The following is an 18118-nucleotide window of genomic DNA, read 5'->3' on the forward strand; positions in this document are numbered from 1 at the left end:
AGGTAGACTGTTCATTTTCACAATTTCGTTTGGAAGGTAAATAACTTATAAGCAATGTTTGTTTTGCTCTTTTCATAACGAAGGCAAACGGTGAGTCAGGAACCCAGAAACATCTATCTTGTTTTACTATTTTTACACTTGGCATATAATTAGCTATTGAAAAAAATTTAACTGCAGTTGATATAATAGATGAGAAATAACTTCAAAATCTAAGACAACATGTAATACTTGTAAAAAGTAAAAGTTTTTATTCTTTATCTGGCACAGGCTAAGTCCATTTGGACGATATATACCAGTTCCTGGGTTACCCAACATAAAGTATTTTTTAAAATTTAATTATGATTCTTTATTATACTTTTACTAAGAGTAAATTATTTTAAATTGTGGATAAATTAATTATAATAATTAAGTTGTTCTTATCAATCATATCGCAAACTATTGTAATAAATTTTGTGTATAATGACAAAATAACTATTTTTATATATATAGTTTTATTTTATAAAAATATTAATAATTTTATTAAATTTTTGCTCTGAACTATATAGCTATTTTTATTAGAGTTTTATTTTATAAAAATATTAATAATTTTATAAAATTTTTGCTCAAACTTAAGACATTTTTGTTTGACCATAATATATTGTAACTGCTTAAAGCAAAATTTTTTCTATTTGATTATGAAATTTAAATCTATTAATTTTTCTACAAAATTCTATTAATTTTTCATACATGAATATAGTATATAATATTTATTTTAAATGCACATATAAATAATATTTTAATTTTTTATAGGTATGTGAGATGCATTTCAAGGAAAATGACATTAGAATTATTTTTAAATGTTACTGAAAGTTTAACATATTTCAGTAAAATTTGTGTTTTCAATTTATTTATCATCTTTTGAATTTGCTATTTAATAAAATATTTGTTATCTAAGGTTGCTTACTTTAATTTAGTTTACCACTTCTAACAATCACACTCCCACAGGAAAAAAATACAAATTATAATCATGTTTTTTTCTATCTAAACCCTGTTTGAAGACTGTATTTGATTTTCTAAATTTCTATTTTACAGTATGCTCTAGTTTTAAAAACAAGCAAAACATAATCATTAAAATCCAAAAATGTAAGTATCCTATTATAAAAATTAGATCCCTTTATTAGTCTTACGTCAAAACTATAATAATAAATGTGTAAAATCCCTTTAAAAATATATTTCTTTGTTTTTAATCCATACATTTTATAACCAAAAGTTAGATAAAATTTTCCAATTTATAAAATAAATCTGGTATTTAATGCTTAAAAAGATTTTATTTTTTCATTCACACAGCAGTTATTTTTGTTAGAATTGATTTATTGTTAATCATTTTTACACAATTTATGAACATTTAATCTAGACAAAAAAAAAATAATAATTTGTAGAAAGTTAAAAATTAGTAGAAGAGTAACGAAAAAGTGTAAACAGAAAGAAAAAAAAAAAAAAACTCTTCATCGTCAGAAGTGATCAGCAAATCTGAGCCTAACTGTATGAGTCATCGTTTTGCGTCCTTCGGCTTTCTTCCCTTCTAGGAGGTATCGGTTAGTTCCATCAAAAAGTCCTCCACGAAGGCAAAATTTCAGCCAATACTTGATCCATGGATTCCCTTGTCTTCTGGATTGGGTAAAAAATTACAAGGGTATGGAGTCGAACATTTGCAGCTGCAAATTCAATCGGCTGTTCAACAATGGTCTACACTCTTTTAATATGTAACAAATCTACTAAAAATATAATTAGGCAGGGTTGACAATTGAAGCCAAATTAATCAACAAAAAATAAGCACCTTTTAAGCACTCAAAAAATATTCTTAAGTTAGTTAAAAAAATATTATAACTAGGCAATTTTGAATCCTGTAAAACAAATGGCGATTTCATACGCTACGGACTGACTATACGCCCTATTAGATTGGGGTTGAATTATGTATGAAAACGCGGAATAGAACAACGTGAACATAATTCGAAGTGAAAATCAACATAATTAAGGAAAAATCTCATTTTGAAAAAGGGAAAAATTAAGCACCTTTTAAAACGCTAAGTATCTCGTTTTAACAGTCACGTCCAAAAAAATCTTTTGACAATTGTTATAAACTAACCATTTTGGAGTAAGGATAATTACAACTATTTTGAAACTAACATACAAGTAAAATTACAAATGTTCCATCAATTATGTTCGTGAATTACTTCAACATAACACTCTTAGTTTTGATAATTACTGAAGAAAACCCTGATCTTGGTGAATACATGTTAAATAATTATAAATGAAACTGCAATTTATCCAATCCTTAGTTTAATTATTGGAAATAAAACCACAAAAACAATTACCTTCTAAAAAAGTTAACAATCATCTTATCCTTTACATGTAAAATCAGTTTTCATTTACTTCTCCTTTTCCCAAATCAAGCCAGTAGAAAAAATACTTTTAAAGCCCTCTGTATTTAAAGTTCATATTTTGAAGAACAAGAGCGAAATTTAAAACTTAGTTCTTTAACAAGGAAAAATTTTATTAACATCATTAAACTTAATAGGACCGAAATTTTTAAAAGCAACAATAACAAAAAGTAATGAAAATCAGTAAGGTAAAGAAAAAAATTAGGCATGTATTGTTTGTCTTGCATGCAGTTATCCGTGCCCAGAGTAATCGATGGGGCGGAAAAGCACAAATCATACATTCAAGATCGACTATAGCACTAGGAAAAGGGGAACTGAAATAACATTGCTTCAATTTAAAAAAAAAAAAAAACATGCGAAAACGACTACGAATTAATGCAAAAATGATTTCTTAGATTAACTCGTGGGTTCAATAATAGGGGTAAGCGTAGAAGCTCAAATCTGGAAGTAAAAAAAAAAAAATCCTGTATAATAACCGTGCTTTTGAGTGAGGTTCACTAGGCAAAGCTACAAATAATATTTCAGTAAATGAAACTGAGTATACCTACAGAATGGGCTTTTAAAAGGTGAAAAGAAATAAATTACACTGTAGTGTTCCAATTTGTACGGAAAAACTAAAAACATCCATAAGATAAGTGATTAAGCCTTAACAGGGTAAGGGTTTCATTGTCTTAAAGTGTCCGAAATCTTAAACATTGACAAAAAAGCTAACATTTTATATGTGCCATCATTGTTCACACCTCATTGATTAACAAAAATTTGATACAATTTGCTCTAACTTATTAAAGGAAAATAATAAAATATAATAGGAAGCTCCACAATTCATTGAACAACTAAAGCCTTTAAATACGAATCATTCTGCATTTAATACTGATAAATTATGTTTCTGCATAAGAATAAATAATGCAATATTAAAAATAATTAATTTTTTTTAAACAAACCACTTGACAAAGTGTTTCTTGTTCAAAAATTAAAAATCTTATTTCTCACAATATTTTTAGAAAATTGTGATAAAATAGGTTCTGGGCAAGACGGTTTAAACCGTGGACAAACCTAACCAACTCTGCTTAACAGTAGTGAAAGTGTGCCTTAAAAAGAATGAAAGACACAAAGGAGATGAATTAATTTATTTAAGCTTTAACAGCATACGTTCTCATTGGCCAAACTCTCAATTTTTTCTGTTCTTTAGGAGTCTTAAGATTTTGTTGTCTTTTAGTGAGGGCTCTTCTCATTGCTCTGGTCTTCTTAGGACGGAGATCCTTAGGCTTGTACTTCTTTTGCTTGTACAGCTTCCTCAAATTCTCCTTCTGGTTCTGGTTGATGACAGTCAGAACCCTTGCAATGGATTTTCTCACAATGTAACTGCAATAACAGAAGATAAGGTATATAACACAGATGAAAAAAATAGTAGCATTTAGTAGCTGAAAACAATGAAAATGGTTGCCTAAATAAAAACAAAAATTTATCAAAAATAAGACTAAAACTTTATTAAATGACTGAATTGTCATATACCACGACCCATTCAGTCAAGTTGGTGGCCAATATGATAACTTTGATATAAATGTTAGCGTTCTAGTAAAAAAAAAATTAGCACATTTGCAGAAAATACATTTAATAACTAGTGCTGAAAAATAATTTTGATTAATTTTATTTTTTTACTTGAGTGCAAGAATCCTATCACCCCCAGCTCAGTAGATGCATGAGCAGACTCACAAGTATTTCATCTAACAGGTAAAATGATAAACGCTTGTGGACCAACGACATGACCAAATGGATTGTGGTCGAATGAATTGTGAAAATGTTGGATAGAACAATGTAAAAGTATGTTTTATGATGACAAAAATCAACACGGATTTGGGAAAAGCTATGCACCACGTTCAACCATTGATTCATAAAAAACAAATTCATCTTAAGTGTATGGAAGCTGTTTCAAGATTTTCACTTACACAATTTCCCCCCTCTACCTGGGCCTTAATGTTTGATGCCTTTGGAATGAACAAGCAATAGGAATTTGGAATGACTAAGCAATAGAAATGAATGTATATCTAAATTAAACTAAAATGAGAACTTCCCGAGAAATCTCAATTTAATTTAAAATCGACAATTAGCCGATTCATTCACCGAGCCCTGCAATCTTGAATAGTAATAGACGCTCAATTCAGAAAAGATAGCTAAGACTTCACAGTTGGCAACAACGTAACGGTCAAACCAAAATTTAAAATACAAGCTAATCGGGTCATCGGGCGCTGTATGTATGTGAAAACTTCTTTTTAAAGAGTAAAAACTGAGATTCTTTTGGGCTTTTTATTTAATAAAACTAGATGAAACTGTAAAATTATTTTATTTCAATATTTACTTTAAAAAAAAATAGAATTTATGATTAATACATTTTCCGGATTAACAGTGTAAGCTGCACATTACCTCTACCCCTCCAGGGGTGGGCCAATACTGATAGAAAAATATGCAGTAGATTTTACAAATCATAAATTTCATGGCAATTGTTGAAAATGTTTTACACATAGGGAATTATAGATTTTTATACGCATCAAAATAGAGAAACTGCAATATTTTCCAGCTATGATTTCCCATTAAATAGGCACCCAATCCGTCAAAGATGATGATGAGGGTTTCTTTTAATATTATTGACATTTATATTCAAGCAAGTAATAATCTGCCCGAAACTTCTTTAAGGAAATGTACTCATTCGACGAAATTTTTTAAAATGGTAAAAAAAAAAAAAAAAAAAAAAAAAAAAAAAAAAAGGGAAATATTCAGGTGGCTTGGCCATATCTAGAGAGGTCCAGAAAACAATGCAGTACGAATCACGTTTTAAAATCCTTCTGGATCTCGCGCCAGAAGAAGACCTCCAACTAGATGACACTACTAAAGATCTCAAAGTAATAAAGATTAACAACTGGAAAAAAGTCGCCATGGACAGGAGGCGTTGGAGGCTATGAGCGGTTGAGGCAGCCTAGGCCTGTAAGGGGCTGTTGGACCGACAAAGAAAATTTAGAAGGGGAAAAAAAAAACCTACTCATAATTTGTGAATATAAAAGAAGCGTTTAGTCACATTCTTTCAACCAGGGCCCTACCTTTGTGAATTCGTGCAAATAGGGTCCTGCTATTGCAAAAAACCTTTTCAAGAAGTTCTTAAATTGTAAATAGACACAAGATTCTGCTCAACGATTACTGCTACTAAATTAGAGATGCAACATACAAATACTCGGTATTTAGCTTATACTACTCAACACAGAATATTCATTTTGGACGAATAATGGAAACAAAATTACTCATCTTTCTAATATTTTCAATTTACATATTTCAAATAACACAACTTAGTTATGTATCACTTTCAATGTGTTACGCATTAAGTAAATTTAAACAAAAGATTTAATATTAATAAGAATGTACAAATGATGTTCGCAAAAGAACCCCCCCAGGGAAGGGTTTATTCGATTAACAAAACAACAATGAAGATAAACAAATTAGTGAAGGGTTCTTTCAATTTCTTTTAAACAGACCCCTGATTAGCCATTAGAAAAGGATTAAAGATGTTTCTAGGTTCAATGTCAGAGGGTGGAAAATGAAGCCTGTAATTTAGAACATCTTACTACAGGCAGCAGAGCTTCAAATGAGAATGTAAGAATCTCACAGAGAATCTGTAAGAATCTCTCATAGGGCAACAAACATGTAAAACGATAGGCGGAACTTACATTGCGGATGAAAAAAAAAACGTTTAATAGAACAATGTGAAAAGCATGCTTCTGTCCAGTTCACAAAATACTTTTAACATAATTTACCATATCTTTCTGTTGATTTTTTTAATAGACATTTTTAATTTTCACAAATTATGCGTAAACTTTCACAAAATAGGTAAGTAAAAAAATATCTTAAACACACCCAATTAAATAAGCACCTTCAAGGCTTATAAAAAATGAAAATCTAAAATAAGCACTCTTTTTTCCAGTTTACAAGTACTCTGATCAAAAATAAAGACACCTAGAGGTTGAAAAATAAACAAACTTACATCTTAGATAATTTTGATGCTGCACCTCCAGTAACTTTAGAAACTCGCAGCGATGCTAATTCTTGTTTCAGCTCATCCAACTGCTTCATTACTTCTTCTCTCTTCTTACCTCGGAGTTCTTTAGTCTTTACCTTGGCCTATTAAAAGAAATCTTTTAGTAAGCTCAAATCACAATTGCAGAAAAGATAGGTAACTTTTTTAAAAACAAAGGTACCCTTAGTATTTGAAGAGAATCTTAGTGGATATGAACAGAAGAGGCAACATTATTAAACCTAAACTTTATATTTCAATTATATTTTTAAATCATATCATTATAAGATGATTTAAAGTTGTTTATGAAAGGCAAATCTGAACTAACATAAGATGTTTTACAGTTAAATGTTAAAATAGTGAGAAAAGCCTCTCAAGACTTGCCTTTTCTTTAAAAAAAAAAAAACCTTACTTAACCTTGTGGGAGGTAAATACTGGTATTAATTAGTGTAAAAATAATTAGTGTACTAAATAGATGTAAAAATAAACTATGATTTACTTTCTTGAAAAAAAAATTGACTAAAGACTTAATTGTTTAAAAATGATTCTGACTGTTGAACAAGATATAAAACAAACAAGTAGTGAAAGAATTTTAAGAATTTTTTTTCTTCTTCCTTCTAAGCACTATTGTTAGATTACTAAAGAGAGTCAAAACATTGCTTAACTTATTATTTAATTATAAAAAAAAATCTGTTTTAACTAATAAGCAATTAAGCAAATTAAATTATGTCGGTTTTGCTTTAATTTTTCTAAAAATAAAAAACGACTAAAAAGGTTCAAGAATAATCAAATTATCATACTTGCGTCCACTAAATAAATTTAAAACAAAAAACCAAGCTTTTATAAAAGTTAAATACAAAAAGAGTATGCAAAGTAACAGTAGGTTTACCAAAAATAATTGACATGTATTGTAAAACCCCCCGACAGACAATCCCGCATAAAAGGGGGGGGGGAAGTGACGAAATAATGCAAAACAAAATGATCCACAAGTAGCAAGTCTCACTGAAAATTATATACAAGAAACGTTAAAACCCGATCTAACATCGTTTAGACAGGCTTGTTAATCAACTATGTAATGCTTGCTAATCAACAATCTATGCAGCTGGACGAAATCTTTGCCAGCATGGCGACAGTCTTAGCATGGGCAAGGACCGTCACACGTTAAACTGCGAGTGTTGTTTTACACCAGCAACTTAAATCAGATTTCTGGTGCACTGCTTAAAATGAAAGTCATTACATCGGCTTGCTGACATGACTTTCCCTTAATGCCAATACAATCAATCAATATTTCATGATACATCGATTTACCACCTAGTCCTAGTTTCGAAAATTAAAACATTGGTCATACAGGTTATCTGCTACATTTTAGATTTTCAAATTTATGACTAATTGAAATGATAGGTATAACCAAAACTGTTATACTCTGCATCATCATAGAAAAAAAAACACAAAAGCAAACAATTTCTATTTGCAGAACTACTTGCTTCTAGGAAAAAAAAAAGCCATATTACATTCACTTCAAATTTTTACCTAAAAAAAGAAAAGAAATTTCTTAGTGCAAACTCATAATTAGTAAATGAAAGCTTATGCGGCAATATTTGTGTTTTGATATTTAAACCGATCAAACTAATTTTAAAAAATTCATCAACTGACTTCTGCAAAAATTCACACTATTAGAAATTTTGTTTCACACAAAATTTTTCTAACAATTTCAGATAAGAATTCATGCAAAATAAAAATTAAACTACATTATAAACCGTAAGCTCTAACACTGAGTACAAAAATCATAGGCATTGAGTACTTAAAGTGATTGAATAATTTTCCCAAACTCTTATACAAGAATGCCTGTTGGTGGTTTAGGGAAACATAAATATTCCATCAAAACATTAATAAAACATATAATTGCTACAAATTTAAAAAAAAATAAGTTTTAGGTAAATTCAAACAAGAAAAACAGGGATATCTTTTTCTAATATGCATAGTCAAATATTAGAAAATGTGCACCTTTAAAGCATTATTATACAATTTTTTTTAAATAATTTACAAATACTATACATGATCATGTTAAAATTATTAGCACAAGGCAAAACTAGTTTTTCTTTTTTAATTTTTTTTTACAAATTAAGAGTCAATGTGCAATTAGGGAGGAGAAAATAATAAATGAATGGGAAAGAAATAGGAATAGGTTGGGGTTAATCATTGATTGCTTTTAGACTAGAGCAGTATACAAGAATAAACCTGAAGCTATGTGACATTATTAATGCTGTTGACATAAACATTGTATTAAAATTTCGAATGGCGAAACGAACAAATGGCGAAAAAATGCTTGTATTTACGATGAAATATCAAAAAGTGATTATCTAAATGCGCAATTAGAAACTAGCTTGCCCTAATAACAATGTAGATATCCTCTAGAAATCAAACAATTTACAACTTCAATCAACCCATTGGTATCACAAATTTATAAAATAAAAAATCTGCTTATCAATTAACAGAACTAGAGCCCCTGAATTAGACGTTTTGCACGTTTCAAGGCACCAAAATAGTGAGAATTTTTTTTCGCAAAACCACATCAATTGTAATTATAATTTTTTCCTACGGGTTAATTTAAGTGAGAATTATGAAATGGATTAAACCCTAAGAAACTTCAATAATTATTACTGAAGCATTATGTGCATAATTTTACAAAAAAAAATGCATGAATATAACAATAAATACCATGATCACATCTAGATCAAGACTATAGACCCTCAGGTATAATCTTAAAACATCATTAAAGTGGCAAAGAGAACAAAAAAACGACAATCCAATATAAGAACATTAAATAATTCATATTAATAAGAAACGAGAATTATCTTAAATTAAACATACCATTTTTCACGAAAAACAATTAAATATGTATGGCAGACACCAAAACTTAACTCCTTGTTCAACGTTCAGTTTTTTAAGGTTTGAGTAATATAAATACAAATTTGAGCGACAAGTGTCCTTCAAAAAAGTTCTGTGCTTATAGCTTTGTAATGCTAAAACATCACTTTCAGCCTGTTAAACTGATTGATAATTCAAGGAGGCAGAAACAGACAGACAAAAGCGTAACAAACAAACAAATATTCCGGTAATTCTGCGATAAGCTAATAAAATTTTTTTTTAAAAAGAATGAAATTTTTTCTTTTTTATAGGTAATACTTTGATTTATTGTAAGAAGTTTTTTTACGATTAGATAAAAATATCATTGGTTGGTTTTAAGTAAAGCTTTGAACATTCATTGAGTGTTTTTAAAATGTGTAATGAATGACTTTATTTTATCTGTCATATAGCTTCCTTGCCATCAAAATGTATTCGCTCTAGAGTTTATTATGATGAGTATTCTAATCCACTTGGAAAGTGAATTGTTTTGAGTAATACGTAATCTTTTATATGTATAGTTTACATTGTAGTGTGAAATCGTTTGGAATGAATAGGTATTCTAGTTTTTATCAGATTTTCTTGATATAGTTTAGTTTTTAGTATGGCACCAGGAATAACAATGATATGGAATTACAGATGTTTTGAGTATACATAACTTCGTACAGCATAAGATTTTTACTAGGGGAGAAGATTTATGTTCTGTATCATAAACGTAAGGAAACTTAGTTTACCCACTAAGTTCTATTTATTTTGGTGTATTAGTTCGAATTGGATCATTACTGTATAATTAAATATTGCGTTTAGTTCTGTATTAATTTTGAAATAGACACCCTTTGTTCCAAGGAATAAAATACAATTAAGGAAATTAATATTAGATATTCTAAATGCTTTAATAGTATAAAAAATTGAATAAATATCATTCAAAAGATTGAATAAATATAATTCAGAAGATATTGCTTAAAATATCATGTTCTTTTTAAATTGCTTCAACGAAAAAAAAAAGGTTTTTAATTTTTAAAATATATTTATTTAAAATTTTAAACATTCACTACATCATAACATTAAAAAATTTCCAGCATTCAATCCTCTTTAGTGAGACCTTTCAACTATGTTATTTATTATTGGGTTATAACTTGATGGCACATAATATTTTGAATTAAATCTCGCATGAATCTTAATTAAATCTCGCATGATATGCACATAATATTTTTAATTAAATCACACTTTTTTTACTGATAATTGTATCGAACTCATAGTTCTGCTCACTACATTACTAAATTTTCATTTTGTGCTTCTCCTTATCAGAAGGTTATTATAATGCGCAGAAGAAGGTTCTTTTCATCTAATTTTTGTTTTAAGTATATATTCGCTTGACTTTGTTAGATGTATATTTTTTAATCGTTTAATTTTAGTGTGTGGAGAAAAAGGGGGAAAAAAAAAAGAGTGAATTATTTTTAATATATATATTTATCTTAGTTCAAAATGTTTTGTTTGTGAATGCACCTCTTCAAATGTTGGCAGCCCTGCAAAGTAGCAGGTGAGAGAATGGATTCTTTAATGTTATTTTTAGGTTTTTTTAATGGTTTAATATTACAGTAGAGAACCAATTACCCAGCATGGTCGGGAATATCTTTATCTCTGATGTCTGAATTTCCCAGTTTTCTGGATCGGCTGAAAAGTGTTGTTCTTCAATATGATATCAAACCCAAATTACAATGAAAAAGAGTAACACATTTGAAAATAAAGAAAAACAGAACTTTTAGAACTCCTAACTTTTTTTTTAAAAAGAAAATATAACATTTAAAGGAATAAAAGCATTTACAAATTTCACAAGTTAAAAAATTATTTTTCAGTTCACATATTTATTTTTTGAACATTAATTAAAGTCACCAAATTGACTGATGCAAAACAAAACCAATGATTAAAATATATTTCATGCCTAAAAAAAAAGATAACTTAAAGATAAAATAAAAGGAAAGCTTATTAATCTAAATAAAAACAACACTTGTAAATTTCCAAAAGGAAATGATAGTTAAAAAAGGCCCTAACATAAATATTAAAATGCTCTGAAAGGCAGCATATTATAAGATCAATTGAATTAAAAAAAATCCCTTACTTAATCTTAAAATTTATGAAGAGAAAGAACTAATTTATTGAGTATGAAGTTTATTGTGAACAGTGGAAAAGAAAAAAAATGCTACGGTTTTTACTGAATTATAATTTACAAAATTCTCCAGGTTATTTTTTGAATGATTAAATTCAGCTTAACAATATTCCTACTTTCTTATTGAATAAACTCTATTTTAATCATTTTCATATTTCTATTTCACTTTTTTTACATTTTCTTAGTAAAGTAGATATATTTTTCTTTCATCTTTGTTTGACTGATATGTCCTGCCATGATATGAGTGAGTCAAATTTCTGTTTTTTTTTTTTTTCTTCTTTCGATTATTCTAGTTCAAAATGGCAGGAAAACCAAGCAATTTTTTTTCTGGATATTGGATAAATGGTTTTCTACTATATTATTATTTTATAACTTGGTTAATTTGAGGAATATGATGTGTACTCAACGTGTTGAATCATTTCTCCTTCTATACGATAGAGTGAAAAAATTAGCTTAAAATATCTTGCATTGCAGTTTGATTGTTGCATTGTTCTTTAACATACTGTATCTCTTTTTCTTCTTTTTAGTTGCTTTTACAATGTGTTACATTAATACATTCTTATATGGATGAAAATTGAACAAACCTTTAACACCAATGCTGACCTTCTACAGAACGCAGAATGAGTGAGTATTTTCTAATTATCATTCATAATGTATTCATTATTTTAATTTTTAAAAATATAACCCACATTGATTGGTTTTGTTTGTTATAAAGTTCGTAAATCTCCAGAAATTTCTTAATTCATAACACTATTTTTAGTGTAAAATTTTTTTTATCTTTACACAGTTCAAAGTCCCATATCTAGACAGCCCCATATTCTCCAGAAACATCTATTTTGGAATACATTTCAACAATCAAAATAAGCAAATCTCTTATTCTTCTAATCTTTTTTTTTACACTATTTGTGAAATGTATCAAATATTTTTTATTTCCTCTTGCTGTTTTTAGCATTTATACTGATTTAATGCTAAGTACACTTAAAGAGTTATTGAAAAGTCAAGAGCAGTTTAAGAACAACAAACTTCACTGAGTAAGACCAAATACAATGAAAGAACTTAAATGATTTTTAGGCCGAATAAGTTCAATGCTTCTTGCCCACCCTTCTATCGATATGGCAGTGGACTATGATGAAATAGCTGATTCGCGATGTGAGAATCCTGAACTTAAATTAATTTTGAGTCCAAACTGATCATTAAAATTACTAGAAGTTATCATTCCTAGCTCTTCTAAGAAACTTTTTGTCATGCAAAATTTCAAATCATTTGTCCATACAGTCCACAATCTCACTGTTGTACCATTTTCAATATCTGCCACAAATAGTCACATTCTGGCACTCGAGCTATATCTGAACTGATCTGTTCAGAATTTGTGTGGCTTTCCATCAACAGAAACTGTAAAGTGGACTCGAGAAAGCCAGCGATCGAAAATTAATAAACATACTCGTAAACAGGTTTAATATTGCCTCACGTGCATAGACTGTTATACACATTAGTCAGAAGTTTTCTCCTTTCTTTTTTTTCAAATTATTTTTCTTCTTAACATTGCCCACAACATATCATTGTTTGCCTTTTTTGGAAAGTTCTCTACAGCAGCTACACTAAATTTCTTTAAGCTATCTTCTTTTGGTGGGATCATTTTTAATAAATAAAGTATGTTGAAAATGTTGATGTGCTTGAAAATGTTTATAAATAAAAGAAAGACTCCTAATTATTTTGAAAATATTTTAATGTTGAAAATAAATAGTTTTTATTGTTTTATCAAATGTCTTAAAATTAGGTTTTATGCAAAATTTTCGTGTTTGGAACTGCATCAAATCTGGCTATGAAATAGTTTATGTGCAAATTAGGGTGCATAGGCCATAGCATTTTTAAAAAGTGTTTATTTTTGATTTATGTTTTTTAAAAGCCCTTAAAGGTGCTTTTTTTATTTGGGGTTTGTAAAAAGGGCTTAATTTTCTATCTTTTAAAAAGAGATTTTTTCCTTACCATATTGCTTGTCATTTTATATTACAAAAAAAAATGCAAGATTTTTTACAATTTTCTCTGCAACATTTATTAGAAATTATAACTAGTTTCTCATGATTATGCAAAGTTTTTGAAAATGTTTCTGAATTTTATTGATTTTATGTTTATAAATTAAGAACTTTAAATGATATAAAAAAATAATTTCTATTACTGCACAGATCCTTATCATGATTTTTTTAGAAAGTGGTTAAAAATATTTTTTGAATGCTTAAAAAGTACTTAAAAGGTGCTTACAGGGTATCTGCGCAATTGGAAAATCATGAGAAATCATGGAGAATCATAAATTTCCGTATTGAGCAAAAATTGTCGTGAAATGTCATGATTTTAACTATTTCTTTTATAAAAATCATGGAAAGTCAGGGATTTAGGTCGCTAAAAAATCTAATTTTTAAAATTTAATTTACCCCCCCCCCCCAATTTCATGGTGTTCCGAATATCTGAATTTGTAACAAAATCCCCACTCGCAGCTATATTTTATTAAAATATAAAATATTTTTATCATGTTCTTTAAAAAATATGATATTCTTTCAAAAACTGAAAGAAAAAATATTGTTTCTAGAGCAAATTATCTTTTAAACTTTTGTGATTTCAGAATTTTTGCTGTTTATTATTTTAATTTCATCAATTTAAAATTCCAGCTGAAGCAAGCCAGTCATTGGCAAATCTTTTTAATTCCGAAATGAGAACAGAAAAATCGGGAATATTTCTTACCTTTCTGATGAACTAGAAAAGTATCTTCAGTATATATAATTCTGCAGAAAAAAAAGAAGGAAAAAAATTTGTTTTTTTATTTTTTTAAGCTATTTTATTGCTTTAAAGTCTATAAATATGAAGATGTTGTGTTTTTGTCGGAGAAAATAGTCACATTGTCAAGTCATGAAAAATTCTTAAAATAAATCATAGAAAGTCAGGAATTTGAAAATCCCTAAATGTGGCAGATACCCTGTGCTTATTTTTTGTTGAAAAATCTGGTTATGCACCCTGTAAGTTGAAAGTAGATAAAATAAATTAAATTATAGATTTTATTGAGGAGAAAAGAACTGTTATCAGAAAAAACATGTTTGGTTATTGTTGACTTATAGTTATATTCTTTGAATTGAAAAAACAGTGCAATTTTTGCATAATATTAATGACATACTTTTTTTGTTATATAAATGCATATCTTTTCGACAATTTGTTCATGTATTGTTTTAAAAATGTTAATTCTTATTGATAGGCAGATATTACCTGTCTGAAGCATATGATGATGAGAGAGCCACCATAGTTACGAAATATGAATTGGGACGTTGTGATAATTCCCATATCTATCCATGGGAAGATCCAGGCTTTGAAGTTTATCACGTGACTGACAGATATGGATTTTTACAGTTTGTTATTTTCAAATTTATTTTTACATCCAATATTAATTAATAACTCTTGCAGATGATACAAACTGTTCCTTCCATTATTGTAGGGTAGTGTGTATGTATGTAAGACAATGTTGATGACCATTGATTAAGTCACTCAAAATCGATAACGATCACACTTATCCTTTAATAATTAACAAAGCTTTAACATTGAATCATGAGTCACACAGACTCATTCTCAAACCACACAGGTTAGTTAAGCACTTACAACTTTTTTGAAACACAAGTCACGAAGACTCAAACTTTAACCATCTAGGTTTTCCTTTACATTTATCTTTCCCATCGAAATAGTTCTAATAGTTTTATTAAGACATCTAAGAGTGACATCTATCGGATTCACACAGAGGTTGTTTTGTCTTGTTTATCACATGTATTTATCTATCTATCTATATATAAAAGCTTGCATATTAAGAAAACATGGAAAATAATAAAGATTAATTAAAAGAGAAGAAGAAAAATTATAAAAATATAAATATTTTTAAAAAACATTAAAATTTTTTTAAATATATCTTAAAAAAAGGAAGAAAAAAATGTATTAAACTTATAACCAGAAAACAAAATAAAGAAAAAAGATATTACCTCTTCATCAGCTCACGATTATATCTACACAAAAAAGTGCTTTCTAATATTGTATCAATGTAGCCAAAGCTAAATATTTCAATATAATAGTGTGAGGAGCACTCAAAAAAATTTATGAAACAAAAATAGAACACAGTAATAGAAAACTATGTATGAAATAAAACAAATCAAGCAAAAAAATAAAAAACATAATAAGTAAAGGAAATATATAACAAAACACGAAAGGAAATCTGTAAGGCGAGGAGCGAATTCAGATGAACTTAACGTACCAGAATCTTTCAAGATTGATTTAAAATATTTTTGTAATACGATTGGCAGATTACAAAATATGAAAACAGAAGCGTAAATAAAGTGATCTCTTATGGCACATTCTTACTGCAATACTGAAGAGCGTTTAATATGTTAGATACCTAGGATTGGCCCGAAAATGGATGTGCACATGGTAATAATATTATACTGGATAATTTAAAGTTTATAATTAATAAGGTTGATATTTAATTATACAATTTTAATGATTTTAGAAAATAACAATGATTTAAAAAAGAATCATAATTTGCTCGTTTTACACAGATTTTTAACAGGCACTAAATTATATATATATATATATATATATATATATATATATATATATATATATATATATATATATATATATATATATATATATATATATATATATATATATATATATATATCCATACATAGCACAATGGTGTATATAAAATAGGGTCTGGATTTTCATTGAAATTTACCTGGTATATCTAGAAGTCAGGGAATTTTTTTTCTCTAAAATATAAAGTGTTTAACACAGAGATTAAATTTTGTATCATTTTAAAAAAAAACAAGTAATTTTATATTAGCTAATGAAAGTATGCTGATTTCCTTTCAGCGATCATCGTCTTCCTGAGAAACTAACAGCCCATGAAACAAAGGTAATCATTTTTTGAACATACTTAGCGTAATAACTTATTTATTAAAAGGTCTTACATTGTATTTTAAATAAATCGAAAGTTTTTATTTAGTTTTTAATAAAAAAAATCTTTAGAATTTTTTCCACTGATTAGTTTAGGTTGCATACTTTTATTCAGCCTATTTTATTATTATTGTTAATCATTATCCCCATGGCAGAATTACGACTACATTGTTGCAGAACGCTAGAGATTTTTCAGAAAGATTTATCTTTTGGAAAGGGAAACATTTTGGTTTTTCTTTCTGCATAATTTTTCGAAGAAAAATATATTTTTTTCTCCAAAGATCATGCTCATCAGAGAGAAAAAAAATAATTGTGATTTTTCTATTTTTATTTGGGAATTAAAAAAAAAGTTCGTAATAACTGGCTTCAACTGGAATTTAAAATTAATAATATAAAATGAGAAACTCAGAAATCGCAAAAGTTTAAAAGATAGTTCACTCTAGAAATGATGTTCTTTCTTTCTTCTTTAAGGAACACCATGTTTTGCACGCACTTATTTGAGTATCTCTTTTTTAAAGAGTCCTAATCGTGTGATTTTGGCGTCGATCTTTATTTTGGAATTGCTACATAGATTTTACAATTTTTAATTTATGTGCAAATTCAATTTATTATCCTTTAATTCATTTATGAATTTTAATTTTTGTAATGATTCACAAAATTCAAAAGAGAAAATAATGAGAGCATTTTTCCACCTTCAAAATGCGAGAAAGTGCCTATAATATTAGAATTTAAAAAAATATTACTTTTGCGATTGAAAACTCATTTCTGTTACTTTGAATTAGTAATTGTTATAATTAAAAGTAACTTAAAGAAAAATATTAATGCTGGGGAAGTTTGTCTCAGAAAGCAAGAAAAAATTCTGCCACTGGGATCCTTATTATTTTAAAGTTATTTTTGTTATATTGTAGAAGTTTAAAAATATTGGAAAAAATCATATAAAAATGAAAAAAGACAGACAAAAAATAGTGAGTTTTGGGAGATTTTAGTGATTGTAATTAGTAATTGATTTTAATAAGTTTCCTCAGTTGAAGACTCTTGTTTTTCTAAAGTTAAATTGAATAATAATTGAAGGAGTGAGGTTTTTCTGACACCCTGGAAATTATGAATTTAGGAAAGAAAAAATTATGGTTTTGGGGGGGGGGAACTCCCTTCCGCACTAAGAATTATTTTTTTCATTTATTGCTAGAGATCTAAATAAAATATTCTATAAAATTTTCTATGAAATTATTAGATTTAATTAATCGATTAAAATTATATAAAAAATAATTAAAAATATTTCTATAAAATTTCAAGCCTCTATTAATTAGGGTTTAAGTACTAAGACAGGCATCATTTCAGTGCTATAGTAATTTGTTCATGCTCATAATTCTTTGATTTATTACCTTTTAGTCAAATTATAGGTTCAAATTTTGTAGCAAATTTTCTATAATTTTCAGATATGCTGTCAAAAAAATATAATTTTTTAACTGAAGATAAAATCTATGCAAAACACCAGATTTTGACAATTTTTTCCTTTTTTTTTTTCGGAAATTTTTTAGTTGCAAAATGTGGATTCAAGTTCAGAACTCAAAAAACAATATACAAAAA

At 27.8% G+C, this 18118-nt stretch overlaps 2 protein-coding genes across 8 annotated transcripts in view; one reads left to right on the forward strand and one right to left on the reverse strand.

Moving 5' to 3' along the window:
* Positions 1-3530: 3530 nt before the first annotated feature.
* RpL35 (Ribosomal protein L35) lies at positions 3531-9422 on the reverse strand. 2 transcript variants are annotated; one of them, XM_016050092.4, is made up of 3 exons: positions 9349-9422; positions 6448-6584; positions 3531-3782 (listed from the first exon to the last, which is right to left on the reverse strand). In XM_016050092.4, exons 1-3 carry the CDS (start codon positions 9349-9351, stop codon positions 3551-3553), a joined length of 372 nt encoding a protein of 123 aa, XP_015905578.1. In that variant the 5' UTR covers positions 9352-9422; the 3' UTR covers positions 3531-3550. The 2 variants fall into 2 exon arrangements, with proteins under 2 accessions (XP_015905578.1, XP_042907732.1); XM_043051798.3 differs by having other exon boundaries at positions 9196-9422.
* Positions 9423-9549: 127 nt separating this feature from the next.
* Positions 9550-18118, forward strand: part of LOC107437940 (USP6 N-terminal-like protein) — a 31102-nt gene continuing 22533 nt past the window's right edge. Inside the window, exons 1-4 of one of the 6 annotated variants that reach the window (XM_016050087.4) lie at positions 9550-9656; positions 12076-12172; positions 14790-14940; positions 16448-16490. In XM_016050087.4, the coding sequence (XP_015905573.1) occupies positions 12169-12172; positions 14790-14940; positions 16448-16490 (198 nt within the window). In that variant the 5' untranslated portion in view covers positions 9550-9656; positions 12076-12168. Of the gene's footprint in view, positions 10097-10801; positions 10922-12075; positions 12173-14789; positions 14941-16447; positions 16491-18118 lie in introns of those variants that run through there. The other 5 variants (XM_087166502.1, XM_016050088.4, XM_016050089.4 and 2 more) reach the window with 5 other exon arrangements.

Source organism: Parasteatoda tepidariorum, chromosome 6 (genome assembly GCF_982258835.1).
Source record: "Parasteatoda tepidariorum strain Cologne lab strain chromosome 6, Ptep-v5.0, whole genome shotgun sequence".
Classification (NCBI taxonomy): domain Eukaryota; kingdom Metazoa; phylum Arthropoda; class Arachnida; order Araneae; family Theridiidae; genus Parasteatoda; species Parasteatoda tepidariorum.

Coding starts and splice junctions, on each gene's coding strand:
- RpL35 (XM_016050092.4), bottom strand. Junction 3,783..6,447: donor GCATCAAAATTATCTAAGAT/GTAAGTTTGTTT, acceptor CTGTTATTGCAG/TTACATTGTGAGAAAATCCA.